The sequence below is a fragment of the Herpailurus yagouaroundi genome, unplaced genomic scaffold (assembly GCF_014898765.1).
Source record: "Herpailurus yagouaroundi ecotype Mexico unplaced genomic scaffold, PumYag 162, whole genome shotgun sequence".
NCBI lineage: Eukaryota > Metazoa > Chordata > Mammalia > Carnivora > Felidae > Herpailurus > Herpailurus yagouaroundi.
Genome location: NW_024412403.1, coordinates 66,559,762 through 66,584,389, shown reverse-complemented (window position 1 = coordinate 66,584,389; position 24,628 = coordinate 66,559,762). Strand labels below are relative to the sequence as shown.

General features: G+C 37.8%; 1 protein-coding gene and 1 long non-coding RNA gene across 8 annotated transcripts in view; one reads left to right on the top strand and one right to left on the bottom strand.

Annotated features, from left to right (window-relative positions):
- The window catches only part of CFAP91 (cilia and flagella associated protein 91), a 91,374-nt gene that overhangs the window by 13,998 nt on the left and 52,748 nt on the right, over positions 1–24,628 (bottom strand). For all 7 annotated transcript variants that reach the window (XM_040484603.1, XM_040484602.1, XM_040484601.1 and 4 more), the window contains 9 exons: positions 21,471–21,628; positions 19,030–19,212; positions 17,999–18,141; positions 10,537–10,653; positions 9,114–9,185; positions 7,438–7,581; positions 5,736–5,957; positions 1,432–1,580; positions 754–845 (listed from right to left, as the gene is read on the bottom strand). In XM_040484603.1, the coding sequence (XP_040340537.1) occupies positions 754–845; positions 1,432–1,580; positions 5,736–5,957; positions 7,438–7,581; positions 9,114–9,185; positions 10,537–10,653; positions 17,999–18,141; positions 19,030–19,212; positions 21,471–21,628 (1,280 nt within the window). The remainder of the gene's footprint in view (positions 1–753; positions 846–1,431; positions 1,581–5,735; positions 5,958–7,437; positions 7,582–9,113; positions 9,186–10,536; positions 10,654–17,998; positions 18,142–19,029; positions 19,213–21,470; positions 21,629–24,628) is intronic.
- On the top strand, positions 1,576–11,184 carry LOC121036284 (uncharacterized). The gene is made up of 3 exons (XR_005793301.1): positions 1,576–2,397; positions 2,931–3,030; positions 11,076–11,184. It is a non-coding gene; the product is annotated as an uncharacterized LOC121036284 (long non-coding RNA).

The window sequence follows — 24,628 nt, the reverse complement described above, 5'->3', positions numbered from 1 at the left end:
GATATCATGACCTGAGCCAAAGTCAGACTGAGCCACCCAGGCGCCCATTTTATGTTTAAATTTTATTTATTTATTTATTTATTTATTTATTTATTTATTTATTGAGAGAAAGTGCATGCAAGTTGGGGAGGGGTAGAGGGAGAGAGAAAATCTTAAGCAGGCTCCACACCCAATGTGGGGCTCGATCTCATAACCATGAGATCATGACTTGAGCTGAAATAAAGACTTGGCTGCTTAACTGACTGAGCCACCAAGGTACCCCCACATTTGCTTTATGTTTAAAAAAATAAAATCATAAAATACACCTCTTTTGGGAACTTGGGAAGTTCCTCTTAAAGGAAGGTTTGGCTTTTGATGGTCTGTCACACTAACAAGAACTGCACCCCATCTATACTAGAGATGGTTGTCTTCTGGAATCAGACAGCATGCAGAAAACTTGACAAGCTCTAAAATAAGAAAATTCAGTGATACTTATTTTAAATCTCGGGATATTGAAAATAGTTTATATCTTTTAAAAATCATAAAGTGAAGCACTTACAGTGGCTTACCTTTTTCTTAAAAAATTTTTTTAATGAGAGAGAACAAGCAGGGGAGGGGCAAGGATAGAGGGGGAGAGAGAATCCCAAGCAGGCTCCATGCTGTCAGCGCAGAGCAAGATGGGGGCTTATCTCACAAAGTGTGAGATCATGATCTGAGCCAGTATCCAGAGTTGGATGCTTAACCGACTGAGCCACCCAATCACCCCCGGCTTACCTTTTTCTTTGACAAAGTCCTTTTGGACCTCTGGGATCAGGAAACTATAAACCAACTCAGCAACAATCTCCTCTGACTGAAGCTGAGTTCGACTAAAAAATTAAAAAAAAAAAAAAAAAAGAAAAACAACAAATTATTTCCTTTGTTGCCTTACTTGAGCTACTGATTTATACTCAGTTTTTTCTTGCTTGTATAAGAAACTCCACTGTTCAAATCCCATCACTGCCTTTTCCTTGATTAAGTACTCTGAAATCTTACACTCCTGATGGGCTTGTTGACTCCATGCAAATTCAGATTTGACATTGTCCTCCATTTAGCCTGCTTGCCGGAAAGGGAATGTTAGAGATATAACTTATACAAGAAGCCAAAAACTTTGGGGTGAAGTAATATTGCACATACTTATTCACATTGCTTTCATGCTCTGTGATATTCTGAAAGTAACTAATATGGAAGTGATCCAGACTACAGAGGATAACTGAAAATTCTATTTCTAGCACTCCTGCCATACAAAGGTCCAGGCATGTTGACTTCTGAAGTTATGCAGTTAAAACAATGGACACTGAAACAGGAGTTATATACTTGTTTCTCCTTGGTGGTAAAATCATAAGCTCTTGAAGAATATGTATGAGTAACAGCAAATAGACTATCCATTCTGCCATCTGTTCTCTCGGTACAAACCGGCTCTCCATTTCGTAAGCAATGTCATTGATTTCCTCAGCCATCTTCTCAATTTCTGCCCTGGCTTGTTCTTCTGCAGTATTCTCTTCGGTATTCAGTATTATGTCTTCCAGATAGGAAGTTACAGTACTTTGGTGAACTTTAACCACCTGCAAAACCAAAAATACCCCCGTTACCGAGAACAGGAATAAGTAAATAAGATCCAAAAAATGCACGAACATTGGTTGACCTTTTTTTTTTTAAATTTTAGCACATCTATTTTGTTCGTTAAGTCAACAGTCCCCTGGTTGATCATTCCTTTTGTTTTGTTTTGTTTTATTTTGTTTTGTTTTTTTAACTTTCTGGTCAGTCTGTTTCTAGTCCACCTACCTGCCCATTCTTAGCAGCCCCTATCCATCTAGCCCATTTCAGAATTATGGGTCTTACTGAGGGTGGGCAGTACAACACTGCAGAAAGATCATTGGCTTCAGTCAATAACCCCGTTTTGGATCCTGGCTTTATTCTCACCAGCAGTGGCAGTGTGACTTGATCAAACTGCCTGGCTGTGGCAGAGACTAAGAGGTATTTCCCAACGTCCTTTCTCTCCTTCCTCTTACATAACAAAGCCTGTGAGCCAAGAAGTGTCTAGAATAAAGACTATATTTCCTAGTTCCTGTAGTTCTGGTTGAGGGAGTACATGCAGAAATAATTTGTGCACTTTCTAGGAAGGATTCTTAAAGGGAATTTGTTTTTTCTTTTCTCATTTCATGGGGATGTAATGCCAGAGAACCAGGAATCATCTTAAACTGCCATGAAGGCCATGCCTTAAGGACAGAAAAGCAGAAAGCTACAAGGATCCTGGAACTCTGATGAATTTTTGAACTATCATACCCTGGACTGCTGCTGCTTTAAGCTTTCTGAAATTGTGAAATAGAACACACATTTAGAAAAATGCACAGTGATAAATGTACAGTGTAATGAATTAAGGTAAATCCAGTACCCACGCAGCCACTGTGAGAATTCTAGGAGGCTGCTATTGGTTCTTCCTGACCACAGCCCCTTTCCACTCATGCTTTTATGGAAAACACTCCCACTTCTCTACAGTTTTGCTCCTTAAAGTATGCAACTGTAAACAGTACAGTTCAGTTTTGTCTGTTTTACCGGTAGATGCACAGGAAGTATCATAAGAATCAAGTGTGCCATACTTAGTTTTATATGCATTCTGTCTCAACAGATTTTGAGCTTCTTGGGGGAAGGATACCTTTCTATTTTGTGTCTGAATATTTCTTTGCACCTGAGATAATGCTTTGGGACTCAGTAACAACTCAGTCCCTGTTTTTCTTGAGTGGCACTGCAGCAGGACTCTGAGTATGTAATGTTTAGTGTACCTACGCTTGTAAAACACCAAGTCCATAACCTTAAATCCCTAGACCTTCCCTATGGATGAGACCCAATGACCAGTTTAATACAGTATCAACCAAGCAAACAACCAACCAAAATATATTTGCTGACTGTCTTAGGTGCAAAGATCTATGCTGGTGTTGTGGAACAGGCCAAGGGATATACAGTATGCTTGCTCTCATGGAGCTCACAGTCTTCTTCAGGAAGCCAATGATACAGGTGAGTCTTATAACAGTTCAGAGGTGGCAGGTTTAATGTGGCCCACCTCTAGCAGTATACGCACTTGTGTGTTTACATGTATCTTTATAAATGTGTCAGTTTCTGGACCCGTTTGTGTTTGTATGTGCTTAAATGAAAAAGGAAACATATAGGTGGCTATATGTGCATTTACATGTGTTTCTCCATGTCTTTGTTAATACTATATACCCTGCATTGTGCTTGTCAATGTCTTTGAATATGTGCATGCAAACATGTGTCTGTGTTTCAATATGAGTCTATGACTTTCTGTATCTACATTTCTCAATATATGTTATTTTTCTGGAAATACTTAATGTATACATTTCTGGGTTTTGGTATATTTATGTGCAAGCATATTTGTCTTTAAAAGGGCCATATGAAGGGAGATTAGGAATTTAAATGATGGATGGTATTTGAATCTGAGGTCCACAAATGGATACACTGTTTACATAAATGGTCTTTAAATCAGGCTGGGAGGGTCATCTTAACCCTTCCTAGAAATGGATGACATTTCCTGGGGTCATTCCCACTTAGAACTACCTTCCTTGAAGCTCTTACCTCCTTCTTCCTTTCTGTGTTTTTGAGCATACTGGTTTCTGTACCCCTTTCCTTTTTATTCTCACCCCCACGTTGATTCTTCTCATCCCAGCTGTTTTTTCCTTAGTGATATTAGGTAGGGGTAGTAAGTTTTGCCGATAATTTCTAAGTCTCAAAAAGCAACTCTTTTTGAAGCAAAATGTGTTAGGATGGTAGGAGGCTAGAATATGGATTATAGGCTCATACACATTATAGATGATCTGCCATTCCAGTTAAAAAGCTGCACTTGACTACATGTAACTCAAAACTTAAGTTGTATAGAAGGAGAGCAATCTGTTTGGTTTAAAAAAAATTGAAATCCACACAGAAAATACTATTCACAAATCAATCCTAATTCTATGAGAATTGGGTAAATCCTGAAAATCTTAGATCAAATAAGATCTCAAACGGATGCATATTTTTTAACTGAGGAGCTCAAAAGTATGCACACATACAATTCAGACAGTCCTCCTGGACAAGAAATTCTTTATGTTCCAAGTTTGCTCTTTCTCTCTGTCCCATGTGTCCCACATCTAGTCCAAGGGAAACTCTCACACAGCCTTTGCCTTGACATATTCTGGGTGTGCTGGCCACCCATACAGCCTCATCTGTGTCCACCTCCAAAGCATCTGGTTAGCCCAGCTCCCCTCCTCTCCATTCCTAGGGGGTCAGACACCCTAAATGGAAGAATACTTATAAAGCTCTCCAGTGACTACAGAAAAAGAAACCAACCTCTGGCTGTATTTTGGTGTCTGGGTGTGTTGGCAGGGGGATAGCACAGCACAGTCCCTTTTAAAGAAATCTTCCTCGGGGCGCCTGGGTGGCTCAGTGGGTTAAGCGTCCGACTTCAGCTCAGGTCACGATCTCGCGGTCTGCGAGTTTGAGCCCCGCATCGGGCTCTGGGCTGATGGCTCAGAGCCTGGAGCCTGCTTCCAATTCTGTGTCTCCCTCTCTCTCTGCCCCTCCCCCATTCATGCTGTGTCTCTCTCTGTCTCAAAAATAAATAAACGTTTAAAAAAAAAATTAAAAAAAAAATAAAGAAATCTTCCTCATAAATCCCCTCCAATTTTAACACTTGAGCTTTTATATTTTTTCATGTTTTTTAGAGAGAGCATGAGTCGGGAGGGGCAAGGGTGGAGAGGGAGAGAGAATCTCAAATAGGCTCCATGCTCAGTGCAGAGCCCAAAGCGGGGCTCAATCCCACAACCCTGGGATCATGACCTAAGACAAAATCAATAGTGAGATGCTCAATTGACTTTATATCTTGAATTTATATCTTGCTCATTATGTACTGGTCAGAATTCTAATTTACCAACCTGGTACTCTAGTTTGTCTTTTTTTTCTTTTAAGTTTATTTACTTTTTTTGAGAGAGAGAGAGAGAGAGAATGAATCCCATGCAAGCTCCCTGCTATCTGCAGGGAGACTGGCATGGGGTTCAATCTCACAAACCATGAGATTATGACCTGAGTCAAAATCAAGAGTTGGAGGCTCAACCAATTGAGCCACCCAGATGCCCCTCTTGTTTATATCTCTAGCCAAAACCTCTTTTCCATCTTGTCTATCCACCTGCTGAAATGATACCTTCACTAGAATGTCTTGAACCTAATATAAATCAACTTCCTGTTTCCACCCCTGCCCCTAAACTAATTCCACTAATTCCACTCGGAAATAGTACCATCATCTTCCCAGTTACTTAAGCCAGAAACTATACATCTTCCTTGACTTCCTGTTTCTCATTGGCCCAAACTACTTCAAGAGCCTCCTTCCTGATCTCCTGTTCCCACTCTGTCTTCCGTCCAAACTGTTCTCCACACAGCAAGCAGAGTAATGTTTAAAATGCGTCACTGGGCCTCATATGTTTCCTTCATGAAGCTTACTATATTTTCTAATTCTACACATAACTGCATGTTATCTAAGTATTTAAGCCCTAGAAGAAAAAGGACCATGACTGGTTTCCAACTGTGCCTAGCATATCGCAGGAACTCAATACATATTTGTAGAACGCGATGAAAAACAAAAAACAAAAGGCATTTCATATCATGAGTTTCATTTGGTTTGACTCAGCTCCATACACACAAGCAGCTTCCAGACATCCAGCTGCCCCACTTACCTCCTTAAATATCTGGTCCTCCTCCCGCAGGCGCCTTTGCTCCACTTGGCGCCGACCACTCTCCTCAGCTTCTCGCATCCTCCGCTGCCGCTCGGCCAGCATGGCAAAAGCATGGATCCTCCTCTCTTCCTGTAGTCTCACCAGCTCTTTGGACAGGAAGTCAAACATGTCTGCCAGAACCCTTCCTTCCAGTCCAGCCAAATGGTTTTCAACCAGTGACACCTGAAAAACATTTTTAATGATACAAATTCTACTACTCACGATGATTTGTAAGGAGGGTTGCTGGACTAGCCAGAACTCTTGGTCACTTCACTTTCAGAATGCACTCAGTGTTTATTATCACTAGGACAGCCCCATCCCAAGTGTTCTTACTATGAAAACTTAGGATACAAACTTAGACATGAGAAAGTGGATTGCTCAGTCCGTCACTGATAGATTGTAGTCCTCAAATTATGAGGAGGACTTAGCAAAACATTTCTATTAGTATCCACACAAATTGGCTTTTTTTGTCTTTCACTTTTATCCAGAAGGTAAAGTGCTTCTATCTTCCCAGACATGAAAGGCAATGTTAAGGTTTTTATTTAAAAAATTTTTTGGGAGTTCAATAAAATAGTGTCCCCTAGAAATTCACTCAGATACCTTTTAATTTTTTAATGCTTCATCCTTTGACACAAGTTTGGGGAATTTTAAGATCCTGAATAACATGAAAGTAGAAAACTGTGGTACTTTTTATTCTTTTAAATAACTTGAAAGTCATTAAGAACGATCTTTGAAACAGAGTAGGAAAAAGCCTACAGGGCACTTTTCCATCCAGTTCCTGGGTCTTCCAGGACACTGTGTTCCCATCTGAACAGAAGTGCATCCCAGCTCTATCATTCGCAGGGCTCTTCTTCTTTCTCTGGTCCCTCTGTTGGGTCTCACAGCCTGTGGCTTTTTTCCTCCCTCCCCCAAACTGAGACCATCCACAAGCCTGATGTCATGTAAAAGCAATAATGTACTCATTTCTAAGCTGCTTACCATTTGTGCCCAATTCCACATGGCACAAGCATTAATGTGCATTACTAAGGGTGGGTCATACTAACTTCACTTTCATATAGCACTATACTGTGCAAATTGATTCTTTTTCATATTGATTTATGGATTAGTGGGAGAGATAGTAAAAGTATGTCCACTCTGTAGTCAGCACCATTAAAAACTCTATATATAGACAAATGCCAGAAGAAAATAGGAAAAACATTTACAGTTGTTGGGGTAGAGCTGCAATTACCAGCTGTTGTCAGGTGACACTGATGACATCACAGAATATCATGAGATATTAACATATTTAATATGCAGTTTAACCAGCCTGAGCTATGTACAGCTCCAGCACCCAAAGTGCTGATATTTTAAAATAAATCTCATGTCTTTTTTTATTGCATTTATTATTTTTTATTCTGCCAAGCTCCCACTGAAATTTGGTAGAATCACCAAATATTTTTTAAAATGGTTTTTTTTTCTTTTCTTTTCTTTTTTTTTTTGCAAATATAAGATCATGCTCAGTTCAGTGAGGGCATAGCCCATTCCATTTCTGGACTGCAGCAGCATTGTTCCAAAGTGCTGACTGTGATAGAGTGATGGGATTGGGGGGAATGTTTCTTTTTTGTCATTTCATTTACTATTATTATAATGCCACTTGTGCAATAATAAAAATCCAGGAGACAACCTTGTGCTCATGCAAGTTCCTCTGTCGCTGTAAGGCCAGGGTCAGTTGCTTCTCAGCTTTCTTCAGCCTGTCATCTTCTTGTAGTGCATGGCTGGTGCGCAGCTCCTGGATCAACTCCAGTCGCTTTTCCTTGCCTTCAAACATCTGTATCAAATCAAATCAAAAAGAGACTTGCAATTAACGTCCCTTGTGCAACACATCAGGACTCATCCAGGGACTGGTGAGGCACTTATGAACAGTGGGTTCAGTCCTGTGTTCTGGGACTACAGGGCAGGGGTGCTCCAGAGAGCTAGAGGTCAGCTCCCTTTTCTACACCTCCAGCTGCTCAGGTAGAGAAAGAGCTTAGTTATCAGTTGTTTACTCATTTCTTAAAATGTCTCTCCAAGACAAGGTGGTTACTACAGGAGTCATATTAAACTAGAACTGGAGCGCCTGGGTGGCTCAGTTGGTTAAGTGTCCAACTCTTGATTTTGGCTCAGGTCATGATCTCACAGTTATGAGACTGAGCCCTGAGCGAGGCCCTGCACTGGGCATTGAGTCTACTTGGGATTCTCTCTCTCTCTCTCTCTCTCTCTCTCTCTCTCTCTCTGACCCTCCCCAACTTGAGCATGTATTTGTGCACATGCACGCGCGCACACACACACATTAAAAATTAAAAAAAAAGGAAACTAGAAACTTCCCCTCATTTTCTGTGCTCCTTCCCTAAGATGCCTGAGGATGGTATTTTTCACAGCCATGTTTTCTTTTCCAAGAGATCTGCCCCTGGTTTGTAATACGGAGTCAGCTGTGACATTTTTCCGGGGAAATTTTCAAAGAGAGTAAAGAATAATGCTCAACACAAGATGCTCACCCAGCTTCCCAGACTTACTAATTATAACTGAGTCTCTTATGAGTTATAGCTGTGTGAGGAGAAAAAAATTTTTTGCTGGTGCTTTATATTAGTCCACTTTAAAAGTGAAGTATGTTTGTACAAATAATGTGGTGAAAGCTTTATAGTCAGGAAGACCAGAGTTAAATTTGCTAGCAGTTAACATAATCTCAGACTCAAATCACTTGCCTGTAAAATGAGGCAACTGATAGAAAAAAAGAGAGATGATATAAGTAAAGCAAAGAAAATATAATGTGAGCTTATACTATGGCTTTAAAACTGTAGTTATTATTACTTTGCTATTTATTATTCAGGTGTTGCTAGCTATATGCCAACTCAAATAATTATGACTTTGTGGAAAATTAGGGAATCCACTTGGTTTGTGATGCCTTAATAGTAAAAATTCAGGGGCACCCACTGACTTAGTTGGAAAAGCATGACACTCTTGATCTTGGGGTCAATGAGTTCAAGCCCTATGTTGGGTGTAGAGATTAAATAAATAAACTTTTTTAAAAAGTCAAAATTTAGGTAGGAAAATGGCTGGATTTAGCAATTCTAAGATATTAATTTCACTTTGCCCTGGTTACAACTGTGACCAACAGCAAGCAGGTCCTTTCTCTCTTTGACACTGTGCCACCCACTTGGACAAACTGGAACAGAAGGGAATGGGTAGGTAACTTGAGAGTATAGAGTTCCAGAGGACAGCAGGGTGCCAGAAGGAATTCACCCCAAGGAACCAAGCACATATGCGTTCTATAAATCCATCCTCAGAGGAGAAGCACAGGACCAGTGGTTGGACCCTACACACCGTGTTCTGAACAACTCTTCCCCGGAGTAACTTTTGAAGGTAGATCACAGCCATCTCTATATCTTCTTCTTCCTAAAAGAACAAAGTGAGAACCAAGCAGCTTGAGAAGAGCAGCAGTCAGCACAAAATATTTTTTGAAGACTCAGATCAAGCAAAAGGGACTGTGCTAGATGCCAGAGACTTAAAGAGAAATAAATGAGGTCTATACTCTCATTGAAAATATAGTATTTTAAATGCTACTGGATTGTTAAAATTCATTCTTTTATAATGATAAGACATCATTACAAATCATTTCAACAGCAAAAAATTCATGCTATCCCTACAATTTAAGCCATTTTCATTTTTCTATACTCCTTTCCAGCAAAATCTTTCTTGAAACAACAAGTATTGCTTACACCATCCCTTTTGTAATAGTTTTTTCATGTTTGATCAAGAGTAGACAAGGAATAAAGCTAGTTTGTGTCAGAGTCTAGAGTAAGGTGTTTCTCACAAGAATTTAGATAAGCTGGTAAAATCAGAATGGACAAGAATAGCCATCTACAAAAATCACCTTAAATAACTGTGTCAAAAGCAGAAAGCAGAGTCTGCAAATCTAATTAAGGTGCCTCTAAATGCAAAAGAAAGCATGTCTTTCACACATGTGAAAGACAATGTGTTAACCACAGGCAATGATTGGCATAAAGTCTAGCAAAGGGGATGTCCAGAAGCACATCCTGGCAGTCCCTCCACGCAGGTGACCGACCCATCAGAAGCCCTAATGAGATCTCCTGTCAACTCCCCTCCCTCTGACAACCTTCTCAGTACAATCTGGCTTCTTGTGAGAACTGCCCTATCCTGGGAGATGATGGGCTGACCTGCTAAGAGGAATGCCCCCATCTACCAGGCAGTTATCCTTCGGTCAAGCAGGACGTTTGGATTGTGGCATCTCTAGCAGTTTCTTGGAGGTGGGGGCTGTCTAGTCTGAGTCAGTCCTAAATCCTGACTGACTCTGATACCTCATCCAAACAGAGTTTGGAGATCTACGAAGGTGAGGTATGACTCTGGTCAAGGTGACCTCTTTGAGCCAGTCCTACCTTAGAAGCCAACCTGTCCTCATGACATCTCTGGCACTTCACTCCTCTCTGACACCAGCTGTCATCAGCCACCTCCCCATGTGGGCAAGATGGTTATAGTAACTGATCATCATTCAATCTTCTTTTTTTATTTGACATACATGAGGATTACCTTCTGATGCCTATTTTTCTTGGAAAGATTTTGTTGTGCTTATTCATGTGTGTTTGATGTTTGAATCATAAGAATAAATGCCATATAAGTCATATCTTGAGAAGGTAACCCTGTTAAATTAGGTTTGTTTTTAACTCAAAGTATCTAAGAACAGACAGCAATACTGAATTTAGCATTTCAAATCAAGTTTCAAACTTACAATGGAACTCATTTCCAAAGTTGGAGTTGGAAGGCGAGGTTGAGGTAGTGACTTTCTTTGAAGAAAGCGCAGAAGTTTCTTTGGTTCAAGAACTTTATTCTTCTTATCCAATATTGCCTAGAATAATAACACCAAGTAGTGTCATTCTTTACCTTTGCATTTTCTTCCATTACCAGATCTAGGCCACAGTTCTGAAGATCAATCAGAAATTATCTTCTCTATGGTTATGCTTGGACAGTTTGAGAAAGTCCAAACCCAGGTGCTTCTGTGACCCAAGGGATGTTATGATATTCCTAAAGACCAACTAACCACTGGATAAACATGGCACATATTCTAGGTTTATCCATTTTAATCAAAGATTTGGAGGACTTAAATTATTTTTTTTGAGATTTTAAAAGGTTCTCTCGTATGTATGCAAACAAAACCCCAACTCCTATTCTTTCATAAGAGCCTATTATCTGTTTAGAATAAGTGCCTGGGCAATAGAAAATTTCCCTGTGCCATAAATGATGGAAATATTTGATGTTTTGTTGTTATAGGGGAATTGAGGAACATTCAAGGGCAACTGTCTCAAAGTGAGGAGCTTTCCTTTGGCAGTGAAGGCCTGCACATCATGATTCTTGAAAATGAACTTGTTTCCTTGTGAAAGTGTGTGTGTTCTGATTTCAACATACGTTTTATTTGTTTTACTTTTGATCACCAAAAGTCCCCCAAATTATATGTAACATAGGATTTTGTTCAATGGTTCTATATTCAGCCACAGGAGGGGATACTTTTAACTTAAAAGTATCAAAAATTCTAATCTCCATCATTTAAAAATCATACTTTAGAATCACATTTTTCTGGGGCTCCTGGGTGGCTCAGTTGGTTAAGCATCCGACTTCAGCTCAGGTCATGATCTCACAGCTTGTGAGTTCAAGACCCGCGTCAGGCTCTCTGCTGACAGCTCAGAGCCTGGAGCCTGCTTTGGATTCTGTGTCTCCCTCTCGCTACCCCTCCCCCACTCACATGCTGTCTCTGTCTCTCAAGAATAAAATAATAGAATCACATTTTCACCACATAATTTTTACATTAGTTTTCCCACAGAAAACATACAGAAGTGATAAAACAAGCACAAAGCCAAAACTTGAAATTAGTAAAAATATGCAAATTGAGTAAAATTTGAAACCATATGAAATTACTGTGGTTGTAATAGAACCTCTGAGTTTCTACAAAATAAAACTGACACAAAATATATATAACAGCTCTAATATATAACAGCTTTACAATAACCACAACTACTGAATCAATAAAAGCAACAGCAATCAAAAAAATAATAATTCTAAACACAGGCATCTCTTCAGTGATAGGCCCTAAATAGCACCACATGAAACCACTTTAAAACCAGTCATTCATAATATGTTGGTATCAATCTGGGAAAACAGGCACTCACATACACTGCAGCAATTAGTACATCATTTATGCAAGAAATTTGTCAATATACATCAAAACTATAAATGCAGGCATATTGTGGGCTAGCAATTCCATGTCTAAGAATTTTCTTCTAGATATGTTCACACATGTACCAAATTATATGCAAACAAGATTACTCAATGCAGTATTACTTTTTTTTTTTTTTTTTAATTTTTCTTTCAATGTTTATTTATTTTTGGGACAGAGAGAGACAGAGCATGAACGGGGGAGGGGCAGAGAGAGAGGGAGACACAGAATCAGAAACAGGCTCCAGGCTCTGAGCCATCAGCCCAGAGCCTGACGCGGGGCTCGAACTCACAGACCGCGAGATCGTGACCTGGCTGAAGTCGGACACTTAACCGACTGCGCCACCCAGGCGCCCCATGCAGTATTACTTTTAATACAAAAAACTTCAGACAATATAAATAACAAGAAGGGATTGGTTAAAATATGGCACATTTAAGCAATGATATATCATGCAAAAAATAATGTAACATAATTATGGGATGATCTCCAAGATATATTAAATAATAAAAGCACAGACAAAACCATGTGTATTATATACTAACATTTGTGTAAAAAAAAGTTTAAAAAGATACTTGGAACCACATAGCTGGGAGACAGGGATAGAAGGTTTACATTTAATACTCTCATAGAACTCCTGAATTTTGAACTATGTGGATATTTTTCCCAGTCAATAAATAAATTCTAAATATGAGAGAAAAGAAAGAAAAAAATCACTTAAATTTTGAAAAAAAGCAATTGGATTTTTACAATTAAAAATGTTTGGTCAAGAAGTCCAATCAAAAGTATAATAAAACTAACAAAAATATTTGAGAATTTCTTCAATCTCAGTCTTATCATTGTCTTGAAAAATAAAGTTCCCAGGGAGAGAGAAAGGAACATGAATGAATATGAGAATATCAAGGAAATGCTCTTACCAAACAATACATTTTAACCTGCTTAAAAGACAAACTGGCTAGGCAACTGAGTTTAATCCATAGTTTTCATAAATGAAAGAAAGAACTGATTGTTACACTCTTTTAACCTACTTTAAGATGTAAGTAATTTGACAAATCTTCAAAAATATGTTCCAACCTCAATTACTACCAAGAATAGCCTGAAAATATTGTACTGTGGAAATTCTTTTATGCCATTCTAGATATTTTTCTTCCATGATTACTGTGACATAGCCCATAAAGTATTTTTTAAACCTTATACCACCCGTACCTTCATGTTTCTATGATTCTGAATTCTCAAAATAATGTTAGCCATAAGACTAAAAGCAGATACACTGTCTGGACATAAACCTGATATTTAGTGATTCTCTTGAATTCAAACCAATATTCTAAACTAACAGACTCCATACAATGGCATCCCATCCCAAATCCAAAAGGACATATAAAAACAAGGACAATAAAATAATGTGAATCCTATGACCCCATCAGCTACAACAAACATTAAACACAGCCCAATGTCTAGCCAGATTAGAATAAATCCCACATTATGCCTATTTACTTCAGTTCCGATTGCTTGATAACAGATGTCAGGCTATCAAAAACATTAAAAGGTATTCCAAAGGAAAGGGGAAAAAACCCCCCACAAAAACACAGTCTAAAGAGAGAAAGCAATCATCAGAACTAGATTCAGATAGGACATAAATGTTGGAATTATCAGACAGAAAATTTAAGATAACAATGATCAATATTATGATAAAGGCTCTAATGGAAAAGGTAGATGACATGCAAGAATAGATGAGTAATGTAAATAGAGACAGAAACTCAAAGAATCAAAAGGAAAGGATAGAAATCAAAACACTATAACAGAAATGAAGAATGCCATCAATGGCTCATCAGTAAACTCCACATAGCTAAAAAAAAAAAAAAAAGAGAATCCAGGAATTTAAAGATAGGTCAATAAAAACTCCTCAACCTGAAATGCAAAGAGAAACAAACAAATAAATACAACAAAACATCCAAGAACTGTGAGACAATATCAAAAGGAGTAATGTGTACAACTGGAATGCGAGATGGAGAAGAAAGAGAATGCAGAATAAATATTTGGAATAATAATGGCTGGAAACTTTGCTAAATTAATGACAAACACCAACCTACAGATCCAGAAAGCTTAAAAAAACGCCATGAAAGACACATACCTTAAACACACACGCACACGCACACACAAACACCACAGGCATATAGTATTTAAATTAGAGAAAACCAAAGACAAAGAAAGAAATCTGAAAGAAGCCAGAGGAAAAAACACCTTAGCTACTGAAAAACAAAGATAAAAATTATAGTGGAATTCTAGTCAGAAACCATCCATGCAAGAAGAGAATGGAGTGAAATCTTTGAAGTGTTAGGGGGAGGAAACCCCACCAACCTAGAATTCTATACTCAGTGAAATCATTATCCAAAAGTGAAAAGATCACAATTTTATACTTAACTGCTTCAAAGGATACTATCAAGAAAGTAAAAAGACATCCCACAGAATAGGAGGAAAACTGCAAATCATTTATCTGATAAGGGTAGGCCTCAGAATATATACAGAACTCCTATACCTCAACAATAGACATTAAAAGTAATGTCTATAATAAACAATTAAAAGACAACCCAATTAAAAAATGAGCAAGGAATCTGAAAGACATTTCTCCAAAAAAGATATACAAATGAAAGGCACATGAAAGATGCTAAATTTCATTAATCATTAGACAAAAACAAATTGAAACCCCAGTGACATACCACCTCACACACACTAGGATGGCTATAATAAAAAGATGGGCAGTCACAAGTGATGGCAAAGATATGGAGAAATCAGAATCCTTATACATTCCTGGTAGGGATGTAAAACAGTGCAACCACTTCTGAAACAGTCTGGCAGTTCCTCAAAAAGTAAAACATAGTTACTATGTGATCCAGTAACTCCATTCCTAGATCTAGAGCCAGGAGAGCTGAAAAACTTATGTCACTCAAAAATCTGTACACAAACGTGCACAGCAGCATTGCTTAGATAAAAAGGAGAAACAACTCAAATTTCTATCAACTGATGAGCAGATAAACAAATTGTAACACATCCACACAATGGAATATCATATAGTCACAGAAAGTAATGAGGTACTGAGACCTACTACAACATGGATGAACTTTGAAAACATTATGCTAAGTTAAAGAAACCAGACACAAAAGGCCATACATTGTGTGATTTCATTTATATGAAATGTTCAGAATAGGCAAATCCATAAATTGAAAGATTAGTGGTTGCCAGGGGCTATGGGGAAGAGGGTAATGGGAGTGACTGCTAATCGACATGGGGTTCTTTTGGGATAATAAGAATGTTCTGGAATTAGATAATGGTTACGGTTGAACAATCTTGTGAGCATACTAAAAACAATTGAATTGTATATTTTAAAAGGGTGAATTTTATGGTATTGAATTATATCTAAAAAAAAAAAAAATCATAAAAGAGAAACGAAGCCTTCTTGAGACAGACAAAAAACTGAAGGAGTTCATTGCCAGGAGACCTGTCCTGTAATAAATGGTAAAACAAGTTCTCCAGGCAGGAGAAAAATGACATTGGTTAGAAACTTGCATTTCTATAAAGAAAGGAACAGTGGCACAGAAAGAATACATGAAGGTAAATTGAACTATTTTTTCTTATTTTTAATTGATCCAAAATATAACTGTTAAAGCAATGACAGTAAAAATGTATTGGGTGATTATAGCCTATGGATCAGTGAAATGAACGACAGCAATGCCACAGGGACTGTAGGGAGGAACTGGGAATAATCTGCTATAAAGCAAATGCTCTACATGGAAAGTGATAATATTACTTGAAGGTGGACTTAGATTATTTTATATGTAAACTCATATACTAGTTCACAAGCCTCACTAAATTTCAAAGAATAGGGATTCCTGACCATAGAGCAAATGAGTTAGAATTTACTTCAAAAACGAGTTAAAACTCCTGCATATTTGGAAATTTAAAAACTTAAATACTCACAGGAGCAAAAACCATAAGAGATGTTTTTAAAAAGTTAGATACTAATAAACACTTCATATCAAAACTAATGAAATATATCAAAATCAGTGTTTTGAAGGAAATGTTTAGCCTTAAATACTTTATAAAATTGATGAGTGCCTGAAAATTAATGAACTACATGCCTACTTTAAGTTAGGAAAAGAACTACAAAGCAAAAAGAAACAAGAGAGAAAGACATAATATGAATAGGAGCTAATACAATTGATAAAATATCTATAGTAAAGAAAATCAACAAATTTGGAGGTTCATTCCTTGGAAGAACAATACCAAGAAAATTAATAAGCCTCCAGTAAAGCTGAATAAGAAAAAAGAGTTAAAGCACAAATAAATAATATTATGACTGAAAAAGTAGGCACGGTTATAGATAAAACAAACGCTAAGAAGATTATAAAATAATACTATCAACGTATGCCAAAAAATTTGAAAAGTTAGGTGAAATGGACCTTGTAAAGAATGTAATTTACCAAAACAATGCAGAAAGATCTGTAAGTAGTACGGAAATGAAGGAGTGGTGAAAGCTTTCCCATGAAGGTAACATCTCAGATAATAATTCTACCAAACTGAAGAAACAGATCATCTTAAGCTTAAACTCTTTTCAAAAGTAGAGAAGAAGGAATACTCTGCAGTCATTTAAGAAGACCTGTATAACTCTGACACCAATACTGTACAGAATCAAAATGAGAAAGAAAAGTAAGGCCATTTCACTCACAGATATAGAATCAAAATTCTGAAAAATAAACTAGTAAATCAAATCCAACAATGTATTAAAAGTAAGATAAAACACCTTGACCAGGTTAGGCTCATCTCCAGTATGTAAGGATAGATTAATGTTTGTTTAAAAAAAAAAGCAACTATAAATGTTCCTTATTATAATAATAATTTTAAAAAGAAAAATATATAATTATCTCAATAGATACAGCTGAAACATGTGATAAAATACAACATGAACACATGATTAAAAGCTTCAGTAAATTAGGAACAGAAGAGAACTTCCACACCCTAACAAAAAGTATCTACTAACACATCTTACAGAAAGTAAGAGAATAATGAATGCAGAGTTCAAATGGGTAAATGGAGACAGGGGGATGAGGTGGGAAGAACCACATAAATACACATGAATTACTGTTAAGGTCCTAATTTTTATAGTGAGTATGGGCTCCCATGGATTCTTATTCCACTACCAAAACCAACTGAACAAACAAACATACGTGGACCAGTGGGGAGATTATGTCGTGGACCAGAGAGTCTCAATGTAGTTCCTACAGATCAGCATTACCTGGAAACTTGTAACAAATGCAAATACTCCAGCCCCACTTCTGACCTACTCAATCAGAAACTTTGGGGTTGGGCCCAGCAACACGTGTTTTAACAAGCCCTCTGGGTGATTCTGATGCCTGCTAAAGACTGAGCAGCACTATCATAAACCACGAATTCTAGAGTCTATACACCTACAGCCCAATTAACAAATGGGAAAAGGAGCTGGTGGCTCCTCTGTACTTGTTTCATGGGGACAACCATTGCACTTTCTCATTTAGTTGAGCTTTAAACTAGATCAGAGAGGCCTTGAATGTGACTCCCTGTTACCCTGGTAACAAATCTAAAAGGGAGAAAATGAGGCCTAGTACACTATTAAAACCAGCAGTAATTCCTAACACTAGAAACTTGCTACGCCTCAACGTAGTCTCAGATATTATGGAGATCCAAAGTCAGAACCACTTTTAGGAAGTAACATGACTTCCGCCAAGAAATTGGAGAACAACCTCCAAGAGATTTTCCTACAGTCTGAAATGAGGAAAAGAAGCATATTCATTCAGCATAGCAAAGGCAACTTCCAGAAGAGAAAAATCTAGGGAGGAGAAAAAATGTAGAGTTATCCGTTGAGAACTACTGGACATTGCAATTTTGGAGGTATAGTATTTCACTGCAAAAGTCCCACTAGAAGCATCTTGTCTATGAATAAGGATTATTATACCTTATGAACCTCTGCCAACTCATGTTCCATTCTTGCTGCCCTCTTGAGAAAACCAGCTTTCGTGGTAGTGACTTTTGGCTTTGGAGGTCTGATTCGGGGTTGTGTCACAAAATCTGGGAGACATGACTCAAGTTCAACTAATCCTACAGGAAAGAAGTACATGTTTTTTAGTATTTGGTGATTAAATTTACCATTTTGAAAGCGTATTGTTAGTTTTAGGAGCTATTTGCCAAGTGGTTTCATTTAGAATTATTGATGAGGTAGAGCCCACATAATTGGAGTGGACCCAAAACGTAAAGCAAATTTCTGCATAATTAACTCATGTTCTCAGTGACTTAGGATTGTAAAATGAGAATCCATTCTAATACAATATTTACCTACAAAAATGTAGTAAATTCTATGATAATAATCAAGAGAAAATTAATGGTCATATGATACATGGGATCATCATTCTAAAGTAGATGTACACAAATTTATCTTATTCTGCTCTGGAGATGATCAGCCAGAGACACAAGTTCAAGAGTGTGACCATCAACTCATGATCTTGGCCATATACATGATGCTTCAACTTGTCAACTAAAATTTAAATAATCTAAATAAGCTTCTCTTGGACTTTGTAAGAGGTACAGCTCTATGAATTTATCCCCTGGTTATCCATTTCCTTGCCCACTAGTTTTCTAGCACTTCTTAAAGGGCTGATTTCGTGATATATTTCTTGTTTGCTTTGAAAATCTGATATAAAAGCTTTTTCAATTTCATTTTTGTATAACTTTATTAGTGACACTGAACAAGTTTAAATGTTTAGTAGTTAAGCATTGATACACTGTTATATAGTATATCCATTTATTTGAGTCTTAGCAGTTTTTATTGGTTTGTATGAACTCATATTAATAATATTGAATGTGTTCATTGCTATTTCTTGAAAATATTTTTACTTGTTGTTTAGCCTTTAATCCAATACTTCTTTCTCTTCTAGTACTTTAATCTAATACTCCTCTTATACTGGACTTGTTATCATGTAAACATCTTACCTTCATAGGTGTTGAGATAGTGGTTTTTTACTACAAAGTCCTCTGAGTTGTTATCAGGGAAACGACCAAGGCGAGACAAAGGCCCATAGACCTGGGATGCATAGTCAGAATAATCCTTGATGATATTTCTTCTCTCCAACTTCCCTTCTATATTCTTTCCCTTTCCCACAAGTTTCCTGATTGCTAGAATAAAACATACCTCTGTGACTATCTCCAAAATATAGTTCTAAACAAATGCATAATAGGCCAGTTTTGTTTTTGTTCACAGAGAAACTACTGAACTGTGCAGTCATGAAGACCACTCACTGCAGACAGAATATAACACTAAAAACAGAGGTTAGTCCTCTGTGTGGCCCAGATCCTCATGAGACAATCGGGAGTGACAGAAGTTGAGGCAATTAGTGTCCTCAATGGGTACTCGTCAAAAATCTTTTATAACTGGGGCACCTCGGTGGCTCAGTTGGTTGAGCGTCTGACTTTGGCTCAGGTCATGATCTCCTGGTTCGTGGGTTTGAGCCCTGCATTGGGCTCTGTTCTGATAGCTCAGAGCCTAGAACCTGCTTCGGATTCTGTGTCTTCCTCTCTCTGCCCCTTGCTCACTTGCTCTTTATCTCTCTCAAAAATAAATAAACATTAAAAAACTTAAAAAAAATTGAATAACTGCATTCCAAGCTCTGAGGTAAGAAGGTGTATTTGGCAAAAGTCTTCCAGGCTTACAAACAAAACTCAAAGTAACTGAAAAATATATGTTCAGGGGAGATTTGGAGAATTATTTTCTCCTAGGAGAATAATTGCAAGGGAGGGAGACTACAGGTTCTTCAGTAATCTGACCATCTTGGTTAACAATAGAATAAAGCACAATATATCCCAGCTTAGAGCTCTAGAAGTGTTTGGCAGTCAGAGGGAAAAGGCTGAGCCGTGCACATTCAGAGTTCATTCATCTAAGGAGTCATGCTTGCTACCTCCACCGGCTCCTTCTCTTTCAGTCCTATCACAGAGCCAGCCGGTTTGAAGGCTCTATGCTGTGTGCTGTCAATGCATGCAAAGTCATACTGTGGGACTGCAAAGTCTTGTTGCAAGAGGCGGCTGCATGCACCACTGCTGACTTGTGGGTGTTTATGTTTGATCCTCAGTGCTTCTGTGTATAACTTGGGGTTTAGAATTAAATAAAAATAGTTAACATTTTATTATTTACCTACAAAAGTTAGTCAACTCATCATTAGTTATACCAAGTACTGAAAAGAAAAAATGTTGACAATGTCTAACTACATACCTCGAAGCTAGTTAAAAGTTATTTTTTCACACACACACACACACACACACACACACACGACAAGTTCAGGGGCATATAAGTGAGAGCAGATAATAGGTGCCTCACTTATGATGGGAGGGAGTGGGGTCCTTGAAGGCCTCCCTGAGGAAGTGACATTTGAGTTCTGTCTTAGCCAGGGTTCCCCCAAAGGCAGAGCATGAGACAAAAGCAGTTGTGCAAGCAGTTTATTTGGGAGGTGATCCCAAAGGGCAGGAAGAGAGGGACAGGGGGAGTAAAAAAAAAAAAAAAAAAAAAAAAAAAAAGCTACAAAACCCATTGTTAGTATTGTGAAGTGCTGAAAAAAAAAAAAACAACTGTTGAACATGTATACCTAGCATCTAGTTAAAAGTTAAAGTTCACTAAAAATAATTTTATGGAATTAATTTTTATAACTGTTTTACTTTTGCTAGAAAAATAACAAATTTGATTTTTTAAGTTGTAATTACATTCTGTTATTATACATTAAATTGATAATTTGCATATATAATTGATACATTACAATTTTATAAGTAAATTATATTAAAAGTTACTAAGCAAATAAAGCTATAAAGCTAAATCCTAATAAGTTAAATTTTTTTAAATTTTAATTTAGTTTTTATATAGTCCTTAAAAATTTTTTATATAGTCATTCTTAATCATCCACTGACTACTCCTTTTATATGTACAGATATAACACATAAACAGATATACAGTATATCCATGGTCTTAAAATTTCATGGGAGGGGGCAAGCAGGAGAAAATATGTCTACATGTCTCATTTAAGGGAAATAATTTAAAAAAAGGTTGAGAAATTGGGCTCTCTGGGAACTCAACCCATGAATATGAGAAGCCCATCCCCTACTCTCCCTCTCTCTCCCTCTCTCTCTCTCTCACACACACACACACACACACACACACACACACGCGTGCGCGTGCCAATAATGTCAGTAACTTGACTACCTGTTAGAACATTACTACTTGGTTTTCTTAGAAATTTTCCTCCAGTCTTCTACTTTTGAAAGTAACTCTTTTCCTTTATTCATTTAATAACACTAGGACTCATAAGAATTCTATCTAAATCAGGTTTGGTCAAAGATTCAAAGCAAAGCCAACTTTCCCATTCTCTTCATTGTTCATATTGCACCTTTACCTGATACATGTCTGTGCTGAATCTGTGCCAGTTTTGCCTCCTTTGCTTCCTGCAGTTTAGACCACTGGGCATTCAAATGCTTCATGTTCACTTCATTTTGATTCTCATCACGCTTCTTCAGCAGCTCTTTTAGGACTTCCAGGCGAATCTCCTGCAGTCTTTAAATTACCAAACATAAAGAAGTATGTGGTATCTCCAACAGAATGTTCTACTAGAGAGAAAGGGAACACCTGCCATAAACAGGATCTTCTCTTTGGGCTGGTATCATATTCACGTATTTTAAAAAGACCACTCTGGCAAAAGTGTGACAAATGGATTAGGTGCTTGGGGAGGCAACTCAACAATAAGTCTCTCTATAATAGGACTATGTCTGGGTGTAGTTCTGAAAGGCAAAGAGAAGTATGCCAGGTAAAAAAGAAAAAAAGGGGGGGGGGGCGCTCTCAAGGCAGATGAGCCTAAATGAACAACAAAATGTATGTGCACAGTTCCAGGTCGACAGATATTGGCTAGAGGGTTAAGTAATAGGAGTGACGAGAAAATGAGGCAGCATGCTATCTTAAGGAATAAATGTGAAAATGCCAGGGTCTGGCATATACAGACACTCAGTCAATCTTTGCCTCCCTTCCCCTTGTCTTCACCTTGTTCTCCCAGAGCTACCTTGCTCATTTGTATATAACCATGTATAAATGACTTCAAAATCTGTACCTCAAGCCCAGGTACTTCTAAACCAGAATTCCTGTCTACTTGAATTTCCAGCTATCCCCTGACAACCTCAAAAACGCCTGCTCATTTTGTTCCCCCAGAAATCTACTGTTTCTTATATCTTCTTCCCTCCTGTAATGATTCCTCCTCTAAAGCACTTCTCGCATCCATTCCCTAGCTCATGTTTTTGTCAACCCTCTCCTAACTTGGACTCTAGTTGCTAATCTAGTCTCTCTTCCTTCCAATCTTGCTCCACACAGCTGTCAAGATTTTCCTTCCTAAAACAGAATTTGAACATTTTACTCTTACTTAAAAATTCATAGACTAATTCATTTAGCCACTCATTTGTCAAATATTTATTAAGTGCTCACCATATGCCAGGCAGGAAACAAACAATGATGAACAAGATAAAACACCTTCTATCAAGAAGCACTGTTCTATTGGAGCAGGCGTATCAACTAGCATTTTATAAGACAAGGAGATACATACCAGACCAGAAGAATGAAAAGACTGTGGGAGAAGAAATGACAGAGCATCTATGTTTAGCACTATTCCCAGTAGATGTGGGGAAGGTTGGGAAGGCTTCCTTACAGGAGGCATTAACTCTGTAGTCTTGAAGATAAACAAAGATTGAGATTTGCCACATTGACAAGGAAAAAGCGACGCCTAAGCAGAGGAATCTGAATGTTCAAATCAAAGGGCTAGAGACAGAGCAAACAGGTCATGCTGGCAGGGCTTCTCAAAGTGAACGTAGAGGGGAGGGTGTGGAAGTAGTGACAAATGAAAATGGAGAAACAGGTATTTTTAAAAAAATAAGCCACACACCAATAGTCACCTTTCTCTCTGGAGTTAGAAATCCAAGGTTTGGTTCTCAAGTTCATCACTTACCTCAATTCCTTCAGTCATAAAATGGGCATAATAGTATCTATCTATCCATCCCATAAGGTTGTTGTGAGTATTAAATGAATTAATGTCTATGTGGCAGGACAGTGGTTCCCAAACCTAAACATGCATCAGATTACCTGGAGCCCACGGCCTGACTCAGTAGGTCAGAAATACCTACTGAGGAGTACTGGGGAGGGGCCTGAAAATCTGCATTTCTAACAAGTTCCCAGGTAATGCTAATGCTGCTGGTTTGTGCACCACACTTTGAGAACTACTGGCTTGGAACAAACATGGCTCCAGCACGTGGTAACCTCTCCACAAATGTAACATGCTCTACGAATATCATCATCATCACTAATATTATCATCTACCTGATGGCTTCTTACTCTTCAACACCCAGCTCAGAGGCTACCTTCTCTCAGTTTTCCCAAATCTCCACTCACTCCAAACAGAACTAGCCAGAAACATTTTAAAGGTTTTTAATGTCCTTCTGATAAGAATATACCTCTCTAAATTGCAGCACTAAATTTAATTTTCTACAGACAGGATTGGGTACCTGATACCTACTTTGCCCCAAAGTACTTTACATTCTATTAGCTGCAAGCTTTTACCAAAACATCACACAGTCTGGATTCAGGGTTAATAGAAAGTGTTGTAAAAAGACAAACATATTTTGAATTCAGAACCATGTTGAGTCTAACTCTCCTGGTTCTTAATTCTAAGCAGACTGTCAGGGACCATGGTAGCATTGCTATGAGTAACAAAGTGCCTTGGCACAGCCTGGAACAAAGAACAACCTCAATAAGTTCCCTTCCTTTCCTTTCTTGCTGGGGAGCTGGAATTTGGGGGTTTTCATCATTTCTACACCTTCCAAGGACAGCCTCATTACTGAAAATACATTAGTTAAATGACTGAAAACCAGAAGTACCTTTGTATATTGTTGTTTATCCACCGTGAGTTCATTTCCTAATTGAGGAATTCCACAATTTGTCTTTTAAGTAGAAAATGCCCCTGTTAGCTGTAGCTAGAACCCAAGATGTCCTGACTGTGAATCCAGTACGAGAGGGAATAAGAGACAGTATTAGCTAGGAGGCTGATGGATATGAAGAGGGCCAAGGCCTAGGCAAAATGGCATCGGGAATGAACAGAAAGGGTCAGTTTGACTGGTGCAGTCACTCTGGAAAACAGTATGGAGGTTCCCCCCAAAAATTAAAACTAGAACTACCCTACGACCCAGCAATTGCACTACTAGGCATTTATCCAAGGGATACAGGTATGGTGTTTCAAAGGGACACATGCACCCCAATGTTTATAGCAGCACTACCAACAATAGCCAAAGTATGGAAAGAGCCCAAATGTCCATTGATGGATGAATGGATAAAGAAGATGTGGTGTATGTATATATATATATATATATATATAAAATGTGTGTGTGCGTGTGTGTGTGTATATATATATAATGTATATAATATATAATATATATTATAATTATAATATATACTTATAATATTATAATTATAATGTATATTATAATATAATTATATAATATTATATATATAATTATATTATAT